The sequence below is a fragment of the Marmota monax genome, unplaced genomic scaffold (assembly GCF_021218885.2).
Source record: "Marmota monax isolate L192 unplaced genomic scaffold, Marmota_monax_Labrador192_F-V1.1 WCK01_AAM20220418_F8-fsc00106, whole genome shotgun sequence".
In the NCBI taxonomy this organism is placed as follows: Eukaryota; Metazoa; Chordata; class Mammalia; order Rodentia; family Sciuridae; genus Marmota; species Marmota monax.
Window position 1 is genome coordinate 6336917 of NW_026695218.1, and position 21937 is coordinate 6358853.

General features: G+C 47.4%; 1 protein-coding gene across 4 annotated transcripts in view; it reads right to left on the bottom strand.

Annotated features, from left to right (window-relative positions):
- Positions 1-21937, bottom strand: part of Tet3 (tet methylcytosine dioxygenase 3) — a 101341-nt gene that overhangs the window by 74722 nt on the left and 4682 nt on the right. For 3 of the 4 annotated variants that reach the window (XM_046432192.2, XM_046432191.2, XM_046432193.2), the window contains exon 3: positions 10160-10216. In XM_046432192.2, coding sequence (XP_046288148.1) covers positions 10160-10216 — 57 coding nt within the window. Of the gene's footprint in view, positions 1-10159; positions 10217-10529; positions 10640-21937 lie in introns of those variants that run through there. The other variant, XM_046432194.2, reaches the window with a different exon arrangement.

Sequence of the window (21937 nt, forward strand, 5' to 3'; positions counted from 1 at the left end):
CTGGAAGGATTGTCCTCAAGGCCCTGTTGGGAGGAAGGTGGTCAGGCCGAACAGGGACTTGGTATTCACATGCTGGTTCTCTCCAGAAGCCCCAACAGACAAATTACCAAAACCTATAGAAGGGAACCTGGGGCTGTAGCTCAGTGGCAGAGCACCTGCCTAGCATATGTGAGGCACTGGGTTCGATCCTCAGCACCACATATAAATAAAATAAAGGTACTGTGTCTATCAACAACTAAAAAATATTTTAAAAAAACAAAACAAAACAAAAACCTATAGAAGGAGCCCACAGTCAGACTTAGAGAAAGTCATATTTTTTAAAATATGTTATCAAAGAAGAAAATATTGGTATTTCTCTCTTGGTACAATTGATTAAACCCAACATAAATAAGGGTCCAATAGAGAATCTAGAGAAAGGACATATTGAATAATCGAAGACAATATATGATTTAAAGCAGAAATTAATGCTTTAAAAAACGGGACAACTAACAAATCTATTTGCTTTTAAATTTCATACAGTAGGGCTGGGGATGTGGCTCAAGCGGTAGCACACTCGCCTGGCATGCGTGCGGCCCGGGTTCGAGCCTCAGCACCACGTACAAAGATGTTGTGTCCGCCAAAAAATAAATAAATTCTCTCTCTCTCTCTCTCTCTCTCTCTCTCTTTAAAAAAAAAAGAGCTCCATTTAAATAAATAAATAAATAAATAAATAAAAAATAAATAAATTTCATACAGTAGACATGCAGGAAAAAAGTCAGTTCTGAGAGAAGTGAAAAGCAATTAACTGAATATACATTAGGCTAGTAAATTTGAAAGTAGATCACTTTCATGGAAAATACAAAGCAAATACTTTATACCAATAGCTACAAGGGATGGGGGCAAAAACCCAGAAGACTACAAAGGCCCATCTCTCAAAAAAGGAAGCAAGTTTAGAGCCCAGCATGGTGGCATGTACCTGTAATCTCAGCTCCTTGGGAGGCTGAGGCAGGAAGATTGCCAAATTTGAGGCCAGCCTGGGCAACCTGGCAAGATCCTGTCTCAAAATAAAATTAAAAGGGCTGGAGACATAGCTCAGTGGTAGAGGACTTGCCTCAATCAAATGCAGTGAAGCACTGGGTTTAATCCCTAGTACCAAGAGAGAGAGGAAAAAAAAAATACCAAACTCAGAGAGACGGAGAAAGAGATTAAATACCAAACTAAGATAGTTTCATCAGATTTTCTCAAATCTTCAAGGAATAAACTTTTTATTTAAGCTATATTGTTTAAATTTTACCAGAGCATACAGAATAAAAGCTTTCCAATCTACTGTATGAAGTTACTATTATTCTAATTACTAACATCTGACAATGAAAACACAAAATTACAGGTCAATTCCACAGATACAGATGTTAATAAATCAAATAGCATGTTAAAAAAAAAAAAAACCCACCTCACTATCAAGTATACTCAAGGAATGCAAAGATAGTTCAATATTAACACAATTCATCTTATTAACAGGCAAAAGTGAAATACCATTGATCTTCAAGTCATGCTAAATAGACACGACAAAATGAAACACCCACTGAAAGAATCTCCATAAGATGGAATAAGATTTCTTTGATATGCAAGAAATCCAACAATAACATCAGAACTCAACAAGCAACATCATGCTTAATTAAGGGTAAAACGCTAGAGTCATCCATACTAGTGAAAGAAATCACTAAGAAGAAAGATATTCCCTATCCAATAAATATTTGCAAGTGATTTAACATGGAAGCACAGACATCCCTGATCTCCATTCCAGCTCCACCTATAGTGAAACATCAGCTCTTGGTCAAGCACCTGGCCTGAGTCTCAGTTTCCTTATCTAAAAGTAGGGCTACTACCATCTGCCCCAGAGCTGTCATGAGAACTAAGGAAGAGAAATGTGAAAACTTTGCCCATGTGCCCACCCTGCTCATAGGAAGCTCTCAACAAATGATTTGACTACTAGCTATCATTTAGGGTAAATATGTAATAATATACAAGCTATAACGCAGCATGACTCCATTATAAATAACACTATGGTATACAGCATGCATATGGAGTGTCTGTCCATCACAAAATCTGGACAAGCACTCCAGTTAACAGTGATTAACTGAACTGTGAAATCATAGGCAAATGCCTCTCCTTCTCTCCTCTTCTGTCTACTCATATTTTCCAAAGAATATATTACCTGTATAACCAAAAAAGAGACTTAGCTGGACATGGTGGTATACACTAATAACAGCAGCTACTCTGGAGGCTGAGGCAGGAGGAGCGAATGTTTGCAGCCAGCCTGGGTTAACTCAGCAAGACCCTGCCTCAAAATAAAACAAAAAGGGCTGGGGAAGTAGCTCAGTGGTACAGTGTCCCTGGGTTCCATTCCCAGTACCACAAAAAATAAATAAAAAGAAACCCAAAGGCCAAAAAAAGAATATAGATTTTTGGATTTATCCACAAATGGGAACAACCAAGGCCCAAATGGAAAAGAAACTAAAGGGGATAATAAGGAAGAAGATAACATAAAGAAGAGGCTCACAGGGTCCCCTGCCCTGTGTCCTGTCAGTGACACCTGTCACTTACTCCAGGTACACCTACACAAGAAAGAAAATACTGAAAGGCATTCCTGACCAAGTCAAGCTGAAGCCCTCCAGGTCTAAAGCCTCGGAACACTGTTAAGCTACAGACTGAATTTACCCAAATGCCACAGAAAATTCTGGGCACTGGGAACAAAGTATAAGTACACATTGCTTGATCCAGGCGCTGGTTACACTGGTGTTTGTGAAAATTCATCACACTGTATATACAACGTGGTTTTTACTATGTATATGGTTCAATTGAGTTTTTACAAATAAAAAGCCTGGAGAGAAAACTCAGTTTCTATTATCTGCTACAGTTTCCCTCGGAAATTCTGGTTTTAATAACTATGAATTCATGGATCAGTTTCATGGAACAGAATATCCAACACAGTGTGACGTGTCTGTCTGTACTTTTTCAGACTCTTGTATTGATTATCACTAAAGTTATCAATGATGAGAAATGAATTCTGGGGCAGCCCTCAGGTACAGGAGACACAGGGAGGGCCAAATTGGACAAGGCAGCTGCTCTCAACCCTGACTGCTCGTTCTAATCACCTGGGGAGCTTAAAAAAGTGCTAACCCAGGCACAGTGGCACACGCATGTAATCCCAGCAGCTCGGGAAGCTAAGACAGGAGGAGCTCGAGTTCAAAACCAACCTGAGCAACAACAAGGCACGAAGCAACTCAGTGAGACCCTGTCTCTAAATAAAATACAAAATAGGGCTGGGGATGTGGCTCAGTGCCCCTTAGTTCAATCCCTGGTAACAAAAGGAAAAATAACACTGGGGCCCAGCTCTACTCCAGACCAATAACACCCAGTTCTCTGGGGCTGGCCTACACACTGGTATTTCTTTTTTTAAACAACAACAACAACAACAAAAAAAAAACTCCTTGGATGGATCTAATAGGCAGTGGGGGCTGTGAACCACTAGACTAGTTGAACCAGAGGAACTGGTCACTGGAAACTCTCTTAACTCTCTAGGCAAGTTGAAGCATGGCCCCTGCCTGCCCTGGTGGAAGCTATGAGGTGGGAGTGTTTAGGGATGAAGTGTCCTGGCACCCATCCAGATCCTTCTCCACAATGCCCTTCCCCCAGACCCCAGGCAGAGTCCCAGTGAGGAACGATGGATGCCCCCCACATGAAGGGTACAGCACCTACAAAGTGGGAAGGAGGAGTTCACCAGGGCTAGACACAGAATCCTGGCTCCTGGCTCCTTGCCGGGTATTCAGGCTGCTCTAGACCACTTGCCAGGACAGCCCCAAGACACACGCCACACCAACCACATAAGCCCAGAGCTAAGCCCTAACTACTACTCAGGGTCCAAATGATGCCTCTGGGAACCCACATCTGGAAAACAGGAAACCAAGGAGAAATATAGTAGAAAAAAAGGCCACAGGGCAAAGGTCAGCATAGAGCTCAACCATCAGGTAGGACCAGCTCAGGGACAAGCAGCAAGGCCAGAGAGAAAGGAGATGCCATATGGCCTACCTGCCCAGAGCTGCCAGTACTAATAATATCTGGGACCTGTGCCACCCCCATCCTATGTCCACCTGACCTAACGGTGCAACAGGAGCTTATGGGTTTGACCCAATGTGTGACTACCTTGGCTAGGCAAGCCCTGGGGCATTTTATAAGCTCCCTAGATGATTCTGACCCAGAAATCCTTGGCCCATACTTTACAAAAAGCATGCCCTAAGAGGCCCTCTCGGCTGTCTAGCATGCAGAGCTGAGCTCAAAGCATAAGGGGTGAGAGTGGGAATGGTTTGAGGCCCTGATGAGTGTCTAGAATAGAGAGGATAGAGGAAGGAGAGAGAAGGATACCAGGAAAAACAGGGTGGGCGTCTCTTGGGCATGACCTCCAGCTCCACTGAAAATCTATCTCCCTAGGACTCCTGGTGCGAGACAACAATGATCCATGCTGTGAAGGCCTATTCTCCCCTCTCTGGGTCCTCTTGTGGTCAGAGAGCCTTCTGCACCTCTGTCTGACCTTGTTCAAGCCAGCAGAGAAATGACTCCTCTGTGTAGCAGATGAAATTGGTCTGGGGAATCCAAACAGAGTTCTCAGGCCAGAACCCTTCCCAGGGTCTCTCTCTCTCTGCCTCTGACAGGCATTACTGGCCTCCCTGGTTCTTCCCCTTCAGTAGAGTAGCCTGTAGCATCAGAGGCAGAACCTCCCTGAGGTACAGGAAGGTGGACCTGCAGGAAACGGCTCCTTCTGTAAACTCCATCTGCTTAGCAGGGCTGGGAACCAAAGGCTGCAGGCTAGAAAGACAGGGGATGGGGGCATCTGGGGGGGAGGAGGAAGATGCTCTAGAGGCCAAGCACATGAAGTCAGTCAACTGGGCATGGAGCTCAGGAGCTCAATGTCAGGGACAAGTTGCAAACCCTTTCAAACCTTTTTGTTTCCATGCAAAGCCCAGGAGGCTAGGATTACACGTGAAAATGCCTGGAGGCGGGGTTGAGAAATCCAATTACTTAAGCACCAAGGGCACCAGAGTTCCAGGCCACAGAATGACCAGGATTTACTTAGACCCTAATCCTCCTATCCTTGGCTCCTTGGCATGTTTGCCTCTTAAGGAATATTTCGTGGCTTAAGGAATATTTCGTGGCACGACGATGTTACCTACCTTTCAGCCCCCTCCTTCCCTGTAGGGTAGGGCAGCTAGAATAGAAGGAAATTGGTATTTTCACTTTGGGGTCTTATCTTTCACATCTCAAACAAACAACAACAGAGCCAAAGATCTCAGAGGGAAGAAGTAGGGGCAAGCAGTCAAAATGATAAGGATATCCATCCTTACAGAAATCAAAGCAGTTTGTGATTAGCTCCCAAGAGGAAAGGACTACACCTCTAGATTATCAAGAGTCACCAGAGAAAGCTCATAAGTCAAGCAGTCTTGCCTGTAGCAACGCAGTTTTAGTTTCTTTCAGGGCCCAGTTCTACAGCAGCACCTACAGGAGACCTGCTTTATCCTGAACTGCATTCTTCCTCCAAGTCACGTAATACACACACACACACACACACACACACACACAGTCCTGCTCCTCAGGGACCTCCTCCTCAGGTTCTGATGCTCTGCCATCAGACTTCCAGACTTACAAAGCTGAAGGGAAAGCAGAAGTCATCTTTATCTACAGAAACAGAGGTGAAAGGAAATCTTCTGGGGCACTCCAAGAGAAAGCCTGGGATGGAAAGATCTCTGTCCAGAAAGGGTAGGAAAGCATCGAAATGGAGATCATTATGCTTTCCCCAAAGCAAGTTCAAAAGTAGGGCTGTAGGAGCTTAAAAGTAGGGCTGCCTGGTGCTCTCAGCATTGGGCACTTTCTCCTGTCTAAGCTGCCAAGGGCAGTTGGGTGGGGGGTAGTGTGCACTATGATATGTTTCTTGGAATATCATGGGGAGACTTGGAACAAACTAAACAGATCTCAGGATCTCAAGCCCAACACACCTAAGGCCAACACCTTCCTTTCAAAATCTAGCTAGTCCATTTGGGGCCATGATCCCCTAACCTACTAGATCTTGGAAACGCTAACTTACTAAAAATGAGGTTGGCATGTTGATCTTTTCAAAGTCCCTTGAAGTTCACTGAGTTGGAGAGAAAGGTAATGAGCTAGGTATGTATGGGATGAGAGGTTTTGTCCATCATGTGTAAAGTTCACCACCTCAAACACAAACTCGCCATTAAAAGCTTTCAATGCATGAAAACAAAAACTGGCAGGGCTGGTTTTCCACTTATGATTTTAGGTAATTTAGTCAACATCGCTTACCTTCCAACTGTTTTATGAGGTTGAAATAATGATTTCTCCTATTTTTCCCGTACTGAGAATTATACCCAGAACGTGATAAAAGCTCAGTAAATGTTGAAAAATAAAGGGACAGACAGAGTGATGAAGTGGAAAGGATGGTGTCACAGCCCTAGTTAGCACAATAATCTTACATTTTAAGCATCCAAGCCATCCCTATCCCCCGTTTGCCTAAAGACTCCCTAAACTTATCCACAAGGAAGCCACCTCCTCCTTAGAAGCTGCAGAGATGCTGGGAACAGGGGGAGTCCTCAGCTGACTGCCAGATGTCTGGGTGTGAGAGGAAATGAGGCCAAAAGCCCCAGAGGTCAGGAGTGGGAAAAAGAGGACTTAAGAGGATTGGGAGACCCAAAAGCTGAGCCAAACCAAAGCCCCTCCCCACACTCCCTGCCCCCAGCCCCAGCCAGCCAAACCATTTGCTACAGCCTCCAGGGTATGGGAGGGGACTTGGCAAGACCACAAAGCCCATTTCTAGCAGAAATGTCCAACTACAGCTGGAGGGAGCCCAGCACCCAGGCCCCTCCTCATGTAGTAAGAGGGCTGTGTAGCCATTATGGTGGTCCCTGCATACAGCCCCAGGACCCCTGCACCACTGTGGACAGGAAGGCTCTCCCTTCAGCTCACTCTCCTGTCTATCTTGACAAGCACTCTCCCACTCCCTTGATGACATTCAACAAAAGTTGGGGTCACCAAGAAGATGGAGCTCAACTCTAGGGTTTAACTCCAGTTCTTATCATACACAGGGAACTCCTCTCTCCCTCCATCCTCTAACTCAACTCTTGGTTCCTTTCCTGCTTTAGCCTGTCAAGCTCACCTGCTTCCATATCTCCAAGTTCAGCTCGGAGAGGAGGGGCTGCTCCTGGTCCCTCACAAAAGGCTGGAAGAACAAGAAGAAAGAACTAACAAGAGTGACTCTCAGTGCATAGAAAGCCAAGGATCAGATTCTTGATGAGGGCATTTCTGCAGTGGTCAAAAGGAAAGACAGAAGGCAGAGATCCTGGGCACAGTCCCAAAATAGTTTCCAGACATCCCTAGCCAGTGGAGTGTTCCCATGGGGCAGAGCGTGGGAGCCGCGTGGGAGCCCAAAAGCAGGGCTGCCTAATGCTCTCAGCACTGGGCACTTGCTCCTGTCCAAGCTGCCAAGGGGGAGGAGGTGACAACAGTGTGCGCTATGGTATGTTTCTTGGGATATCGTGGGGAGACATGGAATAAACAGAAAAATGACAACTTGTGTTCATGAACCTCAGCTCTGTGCCTCTATGTACACTCATACATCACAATATTCTCTAAAACCCTGACAAGACAACACACAGATGTTCAGATTCCCTCTGGCTGTTGGACACCATTCACCAATGGGGCTTACCCTCCTGCACCCATCCCATGAAAATGCAGACTGTGGCACTCCCTCTATCCTATGTCTCAGCATCTTGACCTGTTCTCAGACAAGTTCACACACCAGTTCTTCTGCCATGACCTGATGATAAAAGAAGATTTGGCAAAACTGTCTCATCCAGCCACACCACGACTGGCCACCTGAGAAAACCCTATATGGAGTTAAGATGGAACCAAGAACAGGGGGCTCAAACCTGAGGGCCTGTTGGCAGTGTCATCCTAAGAGGAAGTTATGATTCTCAGACAGACAGTTCAACAACAAAAACAAGAACAAACATAACCTCCAAGCTGTCAGAACACAGTCAGCTCAGCCTCTACTGAGAGGAGGGAAGGGGGAAGACTTGTTTGGAGGGTTTCCTCTGAATTTTCAAATTGCCCCTGCCACATGACCACAACACGAAAGGCTGAAGGGTTGGAGTATTAGGCTGAGAGCTTCCAGCAGGTTTGCAGAAAACTGGCCTCATCACAGGTCAGCAGAATGCGGGCAGGAGAACTAGAGAGCACACTGGGAAACAGTGGAAGGGAAGTAGGTCTGCCAGAGAGAGCCATCAGTACAGCAGGCAAGAGGGATGCTTTTGGGAGTAAACAGACCTGTCAGCCATCCTTTCTCCCAGTAGAAAGAGAAGCTCTGCTGACAAAGCTGGAGATACAGAGGGAGGAGGGAGCTTCCCCCTCTGATTCCATCTGTCCCCATCTCCTTGCCCTGTTTTCCCCAGGCTGGGGGTGGGCAGAACAGGTCTACTCCATGATCTCAGTGCCCGCAGCCCTGCAATAGCACATACGTGACTACAACTTCTCTAGTCAGCAGCGGGCAGCCAGTAAGGAAGCAGAGGAGGAACCTGGGGATTCTGCTCCAGAGAAGAGACAGAGTAAGAGCCAGTGTGAGCTGAGGTGAGCTCACAGCTCTCTCCTCTGCACCCACACTATCTCCAGTACACACTACCCTCTGCTTTCCTAGGGGCCTCCCACAGTCTCAATCCAGGTGATCACCCACTACTCCCAGTCTCACCAAGACATGCCAGATCCCCAGAGAAGCAAATGCCACCTGGCTCTTCTTCTCCTAGAAGCTGCTCCAAAAGCAAAAATCCATGCCCTCCCACAAGCACTTCCTTGAATCAAGTTCCTTGGGACAAAGCCAAGGAACCACCCTGGCGTCCTGATCCACCCTGTAGCCTTATTCCAGAGCCCCCATCCCACGTGGAGAAGTAGAGCCCCTCCCTGCCAATGTCCCCACCCAGGCAGCAAGGTGGCAGGGTGCCACTTCCAGCACCTCCGCAGAGCTTCCCACAGTTTTCACAGGAAGCAGGAGGAGGATTTCCAGAGAGGAGAGACTAAGAGCATACAGGGACACTAGCAGCTCACCCACCTACTATCTAAGCAGCCAGGCTCCCCCAGATTCCTCCCTGCTAGGAAAAGTCCCACTGGCCTGCCCCTGCCCACCTGTCCCCACACACCTTCCCAGTCTCTCAGGTCTTGAAAGGCAGCCACTTCAAGCTGCCTCCTCCCGTTTTCTCTGTCCTTAGCCAGCAGAGGATACTGCTGAGTAATCCCAAACTCATGGAGGGTCCCCAGCCCTGAAAACAGGGGCAAAGCCCAAGGAAACCTAATTCATCTGGTCCTTGCCAACCTGGGAGGCTTATCCATGGTTTCCTAGTAATAACAGATACTTTATGAGAATCTCCACTTGCTTGTCCCAAATACCCCAGCCCCCACCCTCAGACAACCTCCTGGAGCAACTCAGTGCCCCTTTCTCTGCTTCCCACACACCTGAAAACGCTCCCTTCCCAGTCTCCCAGACACCAAGCTGCACAGAGTAGCAGCAATGCCTGCTGGCTTCCCAGTCATAATGTTGCATCAGCCCCCACCCTACCCAAAATATCCTCACCCCCACCACCTCCTCTCCTCTACAGCCATCTCCATGGTGACAGCAGCATGACTAATGACACCCTATCAGCTTCAGATTCAGGAGTGCAATTCCCCCTCCCCCTTACCCTCACCCCCCCACCCCCAGGGATTTCTGCAGATTGGATGCTAACCAACAGTGCCAGGGACATTCTCAAGAGATTTTCAGAGACAGGGGTGGGGAGTGGGTTGCATGTCTTAAAAAAAAGAAAAGAAAAGAAAAGAAAAAAAACAGTTCAACAAACCAAACCCCAACTGCACCCAAACCATCCAGCTGAGAAAGCAAAAGAATCCAAACAAAACCCACACAGGCCTGAGAATTCATTGGCCGCCCACACTCCTGCCGCCCCTCCCCCTCAGCTGCTGCTACACACACAGTGGGAGATTAAGGGATCACCAGAGGAGACCCTTTATTTTTATCCAATCCAAACACATCACCCCCACCACACACACACAGACACACACACACATACACACAAGGTACCTTGACAGCTGTCCCTTGTGCCCACTGCCCGGCTCCTTCACCAGCCTTTATTTCCACCTGCAAAAGAAGCCAGAGAGACTGATGAGCCAGGCGGGTATCAGAAAAAGAAGCAAAGTCCTTCTTACAGAACCCCCGCTCCACACTGAAGGGGAAGGAGGGAGGGGAAGAGGAAGGGGCCTGGGAAGAAAGGCTAACAGGGACCATCTTCCTGCCTCCAGCTGCCGCCCAGACCCGTGCTGATGGGCTCATTCGCCTTTCCAGTGTGTTTTTGTTTTCATTTCTCCTTTTTGAACCTTCCTGAGACCCAAGAGGACACTGCCCCCCTGCCAGTGTTCGGCCTGCCTGTCCCTCCTGGCCCTGCGCGCTCTACCTCGGCGGGCCTCCTCTGGTGCATTGGCCGCCGCCGGGCCTCCCATTATCCCCGCCGGAGGGAGCGCACGGAGGGAGGCACTGCAGAGGAGGCGGCGGCCAGCTGCCGGCTGCGCTCCCCTCCCCGCCGCGAGGCTGGTGTGCGAGGGGGCGGCGCGCGCGCCAGCCAATCCCTCAGTCGGCCCTGCCCCCGCCGGTGGACCTGCCCAGCCAGGAGGCGGGGGCCGCCACCGAGGGTGCTGCTGCGCCGCCAGGGCTGCTTCCCAGGCCTGTCACGGCTCCCTCGGCAGGCTGGGGATCCCGGGGCACCCCCTGCTTATTCCTGAGGGCACCCCTAAGGTAATTCGCAGAAGGCGTTTTCTTGCTCCTCCAGGGTCAAAGATGACAGACTGCATCTGGGATAGAGCAGACGCCAGTGGGATTCCGATCCTCACCACTCTAGCCGCTTTATCCTGGTGGTAGCAGGACACTAGAGCATGAGACACAATAAATAGCCAGAAGAAAAAGCCAGGGGCTGCAGGAACCTTTACCCCGGTTTGCAAATGAGGAAACAAGGCAAGACTCAGCCAAGATGACACAGCTAGGACACAGCAGAGCTGGGACACCAGGCCAGGTTTGTTGCATTCTAAAGACCATATCCTTAATCATTCTGCAGTTCCAGTCTTTCCCTCTCCAGCGCCTACATCGGAAAACAGGCTGTTTCTGGGAGCCCCCACTGCCTGTGCCTCAAGCCTTACCAAGTCAGCTGTGCCCTCCAGGAACATTCAAACACCTTATTCTGGGATCACTCCTGCTGATGCCTGAACATACCCCACCCCACCATGGTTTCTCTTCTTTTGAAAAAGCTGCAGGTGATGCCCCCCCAAACATCCTGACTTTAGGTTCTCCCAGCTCCGGGAGGAGGCAGAGGGAAGGTGACAGCCAGGAAATTGAAGGGCAGGGAGGAAAGGTAAGAAAAGAAAAGAGAGACGAAGACCCTGCAGTCCATCCTGGATTCAATTACCTGCATCCCGAAGCATATCCTTCTCTACCCCATCCCCTCCCTGTAGCTGAACACTCCGGATCTTCCAACTCTCACACATTCCGGTACCCTGTTCCATCACTACCTAGCTGGTGGTAACTTACCTGTCTTGGCCTCACTTTGCTCATCTGTAAAATGGAATTAGCAGCTACCTTCATACAGTTGCAGGGGCTCCCGTGGAGAAACGCATGCAGCACACTGCCTGTCAGGCTGTGGAGGCTGCTAGCTACCAGCGCTCTTCATTTCTGGAAGAGCTCACTGGATGCTACTTCTTATTCTCACAGATGAATAAGCCAAGGCCAGAGAAGAGATATGACTCATAGGACTAGTTAGGATGTGTGAGGGCCCCTGATCAGTGATTCGTTCTATTACCCACTCCATCACAGATGCCTAATTGCTGCCCCTCCCTGGGGCCCCAAGGGGATACCCAGAACAGGAAGAGCTATCTTAAGAGAAAGAGCAAAGCTGACCCCTGGTAAGGAGACTCCAGGAAACACCAGGGCCCATATTGCTTTCCCTAGGGGACAAAGGACAGTCCTACTGGGCTTCTCCCAGGGCAAGAAGGGAGGCCAGTGACAAAGCAAGGTAAGAAACCATGTCCCAAGCTATGATACTAAATGGAAAACTGGGCTTTACCTGTTGACAGGCATACCTGTCAACTCTTACTTTAACCTGGTTAAATGGAGTCCCTCTTCTACCCTCCCCAAAGCCCTTGGCCCATACTCCTACCACACACACAGTCTGCTACTGGATGAGAGAGACTAACACTGCTTGGTCAGTATCAATTAATATTGTTGCTGCTACAGCTGCCACAGTTTATCAAGGCCCTGCTACATACCAGGACCTGTGCCAACCACACTGTAGGATCATCTCATTTGACTTACTCCACACACAACCTTGTCTCTTCCCAGGAATGGAAGGACTTAGAGATACTTAGTTACTTGCCTGTCAAAACAGCTGGTGAATGGTAGGTTGGAATTCAAACTCAGCCCTTTCTTATTCCAATTCGCTCATGCATGCTCGCTTGCCCACTCGCTCTCTCTCTCTCTCTCTCTCTCTCTCTCTCACTCACACACACACACACACACACACACACACACGCAAAAACAAAAGCCCCACCAACCCTACAGAGAGGAAGAGGAATAGAACTCTTGAACTGACCACTTCCCCTTACGCTGCAGATCTGAGAATAGTAATTTTTTCATGCTTCGTAGACTTCCTGATGACTCTCCTTCTGCCTGGATTGCCCTCCCCTCTGGATCCCGGCAAGCTAATGTGATACAGGGCTTAATCCAAACAGTGCCTCCCCTCTGCCAGTTTCTCAGTCAGCAAGCCTCTATGAGCATCACTGGCTCCTGCCGGGTCCTCACAGAGCAGTGTACTGCCTCTTCTAGGCACCAACCACAACCAAGTACAGTTATTTATTTACATGGCAGTCCTCCACGTGGGCGGGGGCCCTGTCTTCCCCACTTTACTAGGCTCTGCACAGAGCTGGAATGTGCTGAGCCCAGTTTCTGCATGGGAGGTTAGAGAGGCAGGGGCTGGGCATTGAGATGGGGAGGCCCCTCTCCTGGTCAGCCTTCTCTCTGAGGTCCCCAAAGATCTGGGGGGCACATTTGCTCTCCTGGGAGGGCAGGACCTGCCATAACTGAACCAAAGCAGAGCTTGACTTGTTCAGCCAGCACACATCTTCCTCACCAGCCTGCAGGAGCCAAGTTTCCATACTAACTTCCTGTTCAAACCCCTCTCCCCCTGCTAAGTCAGCCCTACCAAGTGCAAATCTCTATCTTGCCCTCAGTTACCCCAAAGGAGCCCCAAGGCAGTCTACCTGCTTCCATCCTCAACCCACCCTGGTTTCCTTCCTTCTTCTGAGGTATCTGGAATGCCAGCAGTGGAGGGAGTCACAGAGGCACAGGCTGGGGCAGCTCTGCCTCCAACTGAGACACTCCCCACACAATCCTCCTCCCATCTCTATGTTCTCCTCTTAATACATCTGGGTCTTCACAGTGACCAACTCAGCGGTACTTGGAATCCCTGTGCCTAGGGCAGAGGGTCCCTTCCCCACCTTCCATCACCAACCCACTGGGCTCTCAGCAGGAGAAATGGGCCACGATCCTCCCCACTGGGGAGAAGTGTAATAATTCACCAATTTTCAGGACACACAATGAAAACCTCTGAAACATGGATACCCCAAGGCAGACCAGACCCCACACAGGTTAAAACCAAGGAAGGTGGAAAGATCCAGACCCACATTCATGGGGGATATGCAAGAACAGCAAACAAGCACCAACCCATGCAGTGCCCCACACCTGAGGCACAACAGACAGCATCTTATTTAAGCGTCAAAACAAATCAACGAAACAGTAATTATTCATGCCCATTTTACAGAAGGAGAAACTGGGATACAGAAAGGCTAAGCACCTTGCCAAGGTCACAGCTAGAAAATATCTAAGCAGGGATTTTGCTATTTCTTCATTTGCAAAAGCACAGTCAGAGCTACTACAAGTAGCTCTATGCTTTTCAAGTCCACCTACCTCTTCTAGAGCCACTAGGGGATACAGGAAGACAGGCTTCTCTTGTGCCATGGCTGTCCTAAATGAGGTCACTCTCCTTTGGGCTTCACTTCAGAACTCAGTTCAAGCCCCACTTCCTCCAGGAAGCTTTCTCCGATTACCCCAGCCTCTGCCAGCTGACAGCACTTCTAACATTTCTCATCTGGCACTTGGAATTTGCCTTTCTGTATGTGTGTCCTGTGTCCCCAAACAGAATGACTGGAGTCGTGCCTCTCCAAAGCCCCTGTGGGGCTTTGCCCACCATTGTACATGCTAAAGGCACTTAGAATTGACTGTGAGGGAAGTCTGTGACCTCCTTCCCTCTCCATCACACAAAGGATCCTGCCAAAGAAACCTAACACCCCCTCCACCTTCAGAGCCTATGTTTGAAGTCCCCGGTGTCCACGCATCAATTTCCACCCAAGTAATTGCAGCCCATCACACACACATCATCCCCTATATTTGAAACTCTTTGTGGTTGTCATGGGAACTGCCTTTGCCTTCATTCACTGATCAGGCCTCACAATTAGCTTTGGCAGCGGAAGTCTGTGTCAACGGCAATTGCAGAGAGGAGGAAGCTGAGGAGCAGGAGCAACAACAGAAGAAAAAAGATGCCCCTCCTGGAGATGCAGCAAAACCAGACTGAACCAAGGTACCCAGTGATGACCAGCAGAAGCCAGCAAGAGGCAGCCAACAACTCACCCTCTCACTTCTCCACCAACAAGTAGAACACACACAGAACCTCTGACAGGCAGCACTCACCACTCTGCCTGCACCCCACATGCCCTCTTGGATGCTTGTGAGAAGGTTTTATATCCTATGAATCTCAACAGGGTCTCCTCACCCCAAATTTAACAATTTTGGGCCACCAAATGTTCCAGAATCCAATCAAGTAACAAGGGACTATATGACACTGTAGAGAAGACAGGACACAAATGCTTAATAGTTTAGAAACCTGGGGCAGCCCCGGAGGAAGATTTCCAAGATGAATTAACATAAAGCATTAACCTCTCACATCAAAGAGCCATGAACACCCTTGGGTGTGCTCAGTGGCCTGCCGGCGTCTTCCACACCCCTGCCACCAGCCACGAGCACTCTTAACAGCACTTCTACCTGCGCAAGGTTGGGGAGAGGAGACTCTGCCCTCCTCACATGTCACACATCGCTACAGTGAAACTCTCAGGATATGTTCCTTCCCTTGCCAGCTGGACTACAGAGGCCCAGAGGTAACTAAGGCTGGTTTCTGCTTTCAAGGCATCTCTCCCTCATAGGCCTACCAGAATGTGCTATAATTATTTGTTTTCATGCTCGTCTCCCTCCCCAGACCACAGGCTCATTAAGGACATAGTTAACGTTGCCTCCGTTTCACTCAGAGCTCAGGTTCAGCGCACAACCCTGCCCACACCAAGTCCCGGGCAACATTAGCTGAATGGGGCTGGGAACGCAGCTTGAATGTCTGCGGGTCAAAGCAGATAACACCCTGTTTCTGGAAACGGAAGAGACATCAAAAGGAGATTATGCCCTCTTTCAGTACAAGGGACACTGAAGGTCCGGGGATTCAAAAAACATTTGAAGGAGGTGTATCTCCTCCTAGCACCAGCTCTCTTCCCCTTGCCCCGCAAGACCCTTACCACCTTCCACCCAATCTGCAGCCTGAACACAATACAGTGTGGCCCTGGCCTTCACAATAAGAGTCTGCCATCCCTCTCTCTTCTACAGCTTCAGAATCCAGAATCATCCACAGCAACACTGGGGGAACGGGGACACCCAGAGCTTACCCTGAAAGGTCAGATGAATGAAAAATAAGACAAAGACAGGAAAGAACAACTCAAATATCCTCCTCATAAGGATGGCTCAGAAGTGGAACAGACTTTTATCTAGTCCAGTACTTTGTCACTCTTTTTTCCCCCAGTACTAAACCCAGATTGAACCCAGGAGTGTTCTACCACTGATCTACATCCCCAGCCCCACTCTCGTTTGAGACGGAATCTCATGAAGTTGCCCAGGCTGACCTCAAACTTGGGACTCTCTTGCCTCAGCCTCCCAAATACAGGTATGTACCACTACACCCAACTCTCACCAGTTTTGACCCAGTTTCCACATGCTCCCTTCCTGAGGCTTCCCCTAGCAGTAATTAAGAGGAGCAGGAGGCTATAGGGTCATCTGCAGTCTGGCCAATGTTCCCCAAAACAATGCTATCCCAAGAAATTCCCATCCTATCCTGAGAATTTAGAGTTCCTACTCTAATAGCAGGGGAAGATTTATTATTTGTCCACCAATTCCCAGATGGGTTTAGGGCAGATGGGATAAGACAGAGTTAGAAATTGTACAAGTCAGAGACAGCCTTGCAGGAACAGTCATCAAGAGTGTCCAGCCTGCTGGACTACAGAGGCCCAGAGGTAACTAAGGTAACATGAAACAATCAAGCAACCCTAAGACCTGTGGTCACCTGAAGATGAGCCAGTTATCCCACACTGGGTTGCTGGCTGTCTTTTTACCTCTCCCTCAGTGATTACTAAAAACTTAGGTCATCAAATTTCTTATTCAAATGACAAGAGACAAGGCCACCAAGGGATCTTTGTACTCCAGGTATGGCAACAGCCTTGGTTCTGCATAGATGCACATGGGCAGAGGACCACAGCAACCCTAAGGACTTTTCCAGAACAGCCAACTAGGCTACAGTGAGCTTAAGAGCAAGATGAAGGGGTGTCTTTTTTTGCCAACCTCATCTCTGAGCTTCCTACCAGCATTCCACAAGGCAGATGTCAAGAAGTGCTGATGGGGAATGGGTGGAATTGGTAACAAATCCTAAGGCCATGCACATGATGTTCTGGCCCACCAAGTCACCACACTGCCTTCTCTTGAATGAGAAAACCCAAGACATAGGGACAATTCTGGGTAGGACCCATGAAGAAATACATTTGGTACTAGAAGTCCAAAAGAACAAGGTTCACTGGAGCTACTGATCAGAATTATGGGTAGAAAGAACTCATTTTCCCCATGAGGGAGTTGTGTGGGAGCCACACCTCACTCCCACTATTATTTCCCTCCCCATAACAGGTAAGTAAAACATGGCCACACCTTCAAGAAGTATGAGCTTTGTGGTGGGTTACCCATGGGTTACCACAGACCTCACCACTTACCTGGAATGGAGGCCATGATCCTAAACCAGGAAAAAAAAAATTCATCAAAGAGCAGCCAACCCAGAGAACTAGTCCCCCAGCCTAGAAAGATGCTTTGGGACCACAAAGGATATCATATGTTTGGCCCACATCCCTGTCCAACAGACCTTTCCTGCAATGATAGGAATACTCTTTTTTTTTAATTTTTTTTTTTTTTTACAGTTGTAGATGTATAGCGTGCCTTTATTTTATTTATTTATTTATTTTTATTTTTATTTATTTATTTTTGGTGCTGAGGATCGAACCCAGTGCCTCACACATGCTAGGCAAGTGCTCTACAGCCTCAGCCCAATAGGAACATTCTTTATCTGCACTATCCAATAGTGAACCACTAGCCACATATGGCTATCAGGTATTTGAAAGATAAAGTGATTGAGCTATTAAATTAAATTAAATTAAATTAAAATGGCCACTTGTAGCTTATGGCTATCAAACTGGACAGCTCAGGTACAGCATGCTTTTTAAATCTGGAGAGCTCATGAATATTCTTGAGAATCTTCTAAAAACCATGGACCTTCTCCCCTAAGAAAACATACCCCTATACATTCACATAACAGTTGGCTGATACCCCAACCCAGGTCTGAGGCTAGCTCTAGCTCTAAGATTAAGTCTAAAATTGGAATCTGATCTTTGGCACTACAAAAATAAGTAAGTCTAGAACTTGACCAAAAGTGTTGTGGCCCCAAATAAATGTTTTCACTACAACACAGATCTAAGGAATATACTTTACATAGTCCTATCGAGAACCCACCAGGAAGCCCCCACCTGACAGAGGATGTCCTTGTAACATCCCCACCAGTCAGCACCTAGCCCCTATCCAGACACATGAAACAGTGCCTCTCAGGGCCAGCTCTTCAGTGTAGGAATAGCTGTAAATGTTAGACATTCTTTTTTCTAACATGAGTTCAGTTGGCCTGCTTATAATTTTTGCCCACTGACCAAAGTTGTCCATACTCCTCCATGTGAAGACACCAATTCCTTCTTCCACACAAGACGAGCCCTGGTCGGCGTTACTCATCTGCAAGCTGCACAGCTCTGTTTCCTTCAATTGTCCTGCATATGACCGCTCAGCACTCCTTACAAAACTTCAGCTCTTTCTACATGCTAGATAGCAAGGTTTCTTTTCATTTTAAAAAAGGAATGCAGGACTTTGCATTATCTTAATTAAATGTCATTGTTCAGGCTGCCCCAATCACCCTAACCTCTTGTTCTATCAATTTAATAGCCGCACCCTCACTACCAGGACCCACTTGTGGCTCTAACACACATATTACCTACTTCTTGTGAAACAGACACACACTCACCCCCTTCTGCTTCATAAGCCTGCATATCCTTCTAAGAGGTCCAAGATTCCATGGACACATTCCTCCTCTGCATAAGCACCACTATCTTTACTCTTGTGGGGGCACCAATGTCCTGAATCAGGTTGCTGAGTGGCAAACATGTTCTCAGAACACACATTCTTAAAGGCACTGATAATCTACTAGACCAGAAAGACTAGAACTCCAAAAGAACAAGAATAAACAAGGAGTAAATCTCATGACTTCTTGCATTTTTTTGGCTTACAGAGTGAAGAAATGTGTTGGGTCATTCTTCGTATCTGGTTAGCCACTGGAATTTTTTGCCTGTTCATGACTTATTTGTGCCCCCTTTTCTATGTCCCATTGCTTCTAATCACAGAAGTGCTGCAGACTAGCCCCTCAAATTCTTACTTGGGAATCTGGTTGAAGTACATATTCTGATTCAGAAAGTCTGGGACAGGGCCAGAGATTTTGCATTTCTAACAAACTCCCAGGTGATGCTGATGGGTCTATTGAGCAGTGAGATGAGAGTGAAGGTGTCAACCACTCAGGAGGGCCTAGAACTCAATCTGCAGTAGCAGAGTCCAGGCAGCAGCCCATCACCTTAGCATGTAGACTCTGATGCAGATGAAAGACTAACCACACATCAGATACACCCAAAGAGCCCCAGACCGATCAGTCCACCTCAGACTAGTTAAGTCAGAATCCCTGTGGGGTGGGTCCCAGGCACTGTTTCGTCCTCCCCATGATCCCAGTGTGGAAACCCTGATATACATAGTGGAGCAGGGCAATTATATCAGTGACCTCCCTTCAGCATGACATGTCAAACAATGGACCTTTGATTTGTCAAAAAGCTGGCCAGAGACACCATGACTTCTTTGTCAAAATCCAGAACTTAGCTTGTCTGGGCTGCTTCCTAAAGAACCATGGGGACTCCCATAGTTCACCACTTCACTTTCTAAAGTCTCACAAACCACCTTTCAAATAGCCTGTTCTAGAACTATAAAAAATTAACATTAAACACATTTAATTTCCAAAATCTCTGAAAAACTGGGCTTTTCATCAGTCTTTTGGTCTTCTTTCACTCACCATAATTCTGCTTGCAGTTGAAAGACAAAGTCTTAGGTCAACTTTTCTCAGGCCTCACAAATGCCAAAATGTGGTCCCTTTTTCTAAAGGGTCTCATCACTTCCTCTTTATAGATCAATTCCCCCTTTACTGCTGAGAGCCCCCTTCCTCACATCCTCTATCTTCAGGAAGAAAGAGTTACCTGGGCAAGAATTCATCAGGTGTTCTGATGTTGAAAGACCCTAGCAGAAAGATGTGTTTCAGCCATGAAATCCACTTGGCAGAGGGCTAGAAAGGGTTTTCAAACCATCCACCTTTTTCATTTATCTAATTTTCAACCATAATACTCAATCATGCCTCCAACCTGATGCATATATTCTATGCCAATTTTTCCCCCATAAAGGGTCATTCTCCTACACAATCAGGTCTTTACTTTCCTCACCCATGGGCAATTTTTCAGTCAGGCCCAGGACCATGGTGGCTTCTTGCTCCTGGTATGCTGCCTCCCACCCTGATGCCTGGCCCCAAGGTTCTGCATCATAGTTCTTTGAGCAAGCTAGAGAATGTCTTGAAATAAACATTTAATTTGTATTGCATGTTTACAAGTCAGACTAATGCACAGTTGTTTACGCAAAAAGATTCTTTTCTACACATTCTAGGAATGTTTTGTCATGGGGCACTGATTACCTACTATGTGCCAGACACTATGCATGTTTATGCATCTCATTTAATTCTCACAACAACCCTGAAAAGACGGGTTAACCCAATTTTACAGTTGAGAAAACTGATGCTCAAGAGATTAACCCTGTTGCCCTACTATGAGTCCTACTGTGCCTCTATTCCCACCAAATCCTACTTTTTTAATCAGCTGTTTTTGTTGTGTCAAGTCACCTCTCAGTCAAGAAGAACGTGAGTCAAACAGCTTCTGTCAAGGATTTTAATCCTTCCCGGAACTAGGAAGGATTTTGGCTTACAGAATGAAGAAATGTGTTGGGTCATCCTCCAGGCAACAAGAGGTACAAGAATGAACCCCTTCAGGTATGATACCCTACAGCTGCTGCCAACCTGCCCCAACCTCATGTTAGGACCCAGAGAAGTAACCATCTGCCCCTGGGAAGTATCCTGTAGTCTTGATGGACTTTTATTTAATTTGTTTATTTATATGCAGTGCTGAGAATCAAACCCAGTGCCTCATACATGCTAGGCAAGAGCTCTACAACTGAGCTACAATCCCAGCCCTGCATCCTCTAGTCTTAAATGAGGAACTACTTTTCTGAGTTGAGGGATTCCTAGCTTCCTCCTCAAATCCAACTAGGACAAAGGATGAGGAGTAGGGCAGGCAGACAGAAAACCCAAGATAATCTTCTTCCCTTACAGGATGATACAAAGCAGCTGTCAGCAGACAGCTCAAAGGAAGCCCGAAAAGCAGCTGGGAGAAATGGAATCAGGATGAAGTAAGGAAAGGGTGCCCAAGGGAGTGACACAACTCTAACAGGAGGAAATACCAGCAAGCAGAGATACAAGTAGATGGTCTAATTTCTGAAGTTCCTGGGTCCTGCCCCATCTGAAGAGTCACGGGCAAAACAACCACCCCAGTCCTGGAACATGTTCCTTCTGCTTTGTCCTGCTAAAATCTAATGGTTAATGTCCCAGCAGTCCCTTGGGGCTGCTAAACACTTTGCTCAGGCAGAGTCTCTCTGGCACATCTCAGCTCTGTGTCTGTGCCAGAGATATGCCCATTAAATACAGTGTTGCCTGGATGGTAGTTCTCAGGCCTTCAGCCTTCACAGACCAATAAAAACTATATAAATATGAAAAAAAAAAAAAGACCCTAGTTACACCACTTTGTTTTACTAAGCAAAGACAGCTTTAAAAAAAAAATCTAAACCTCCATAAAAGCAAGCATGTTTTTGAATATCAAAGGCAGAAAGGACCTATCCTTGGAACAAAGTACTGCTCTTTAAGTCAAAGAAAGTTAGCTTTAACAAAAAAAAAAAAAAAAAAAAAAAAAACCAACCTCACTCCATTGTGCCCACTGTTTCTCCAGAACCTAGGAGAATGCCATTGTGGGACAGCACTGATCCACAAACAAGCATGTGGACCTTGTTCTGGAATTCCACAGGCCATCAAGCCACGGTTTACCAGACCCTGGAGGCTCAGCCAGCAATGTCCACAGGGCCTAGATGTCTCTCAGCACGGTCGTCTCTGAGCCTCAGCTGACCCAGAGCCACAGTATCTTTACCATGACCACCCGGCAGCCTCGGCCAGCAGCTTACACACAAGGA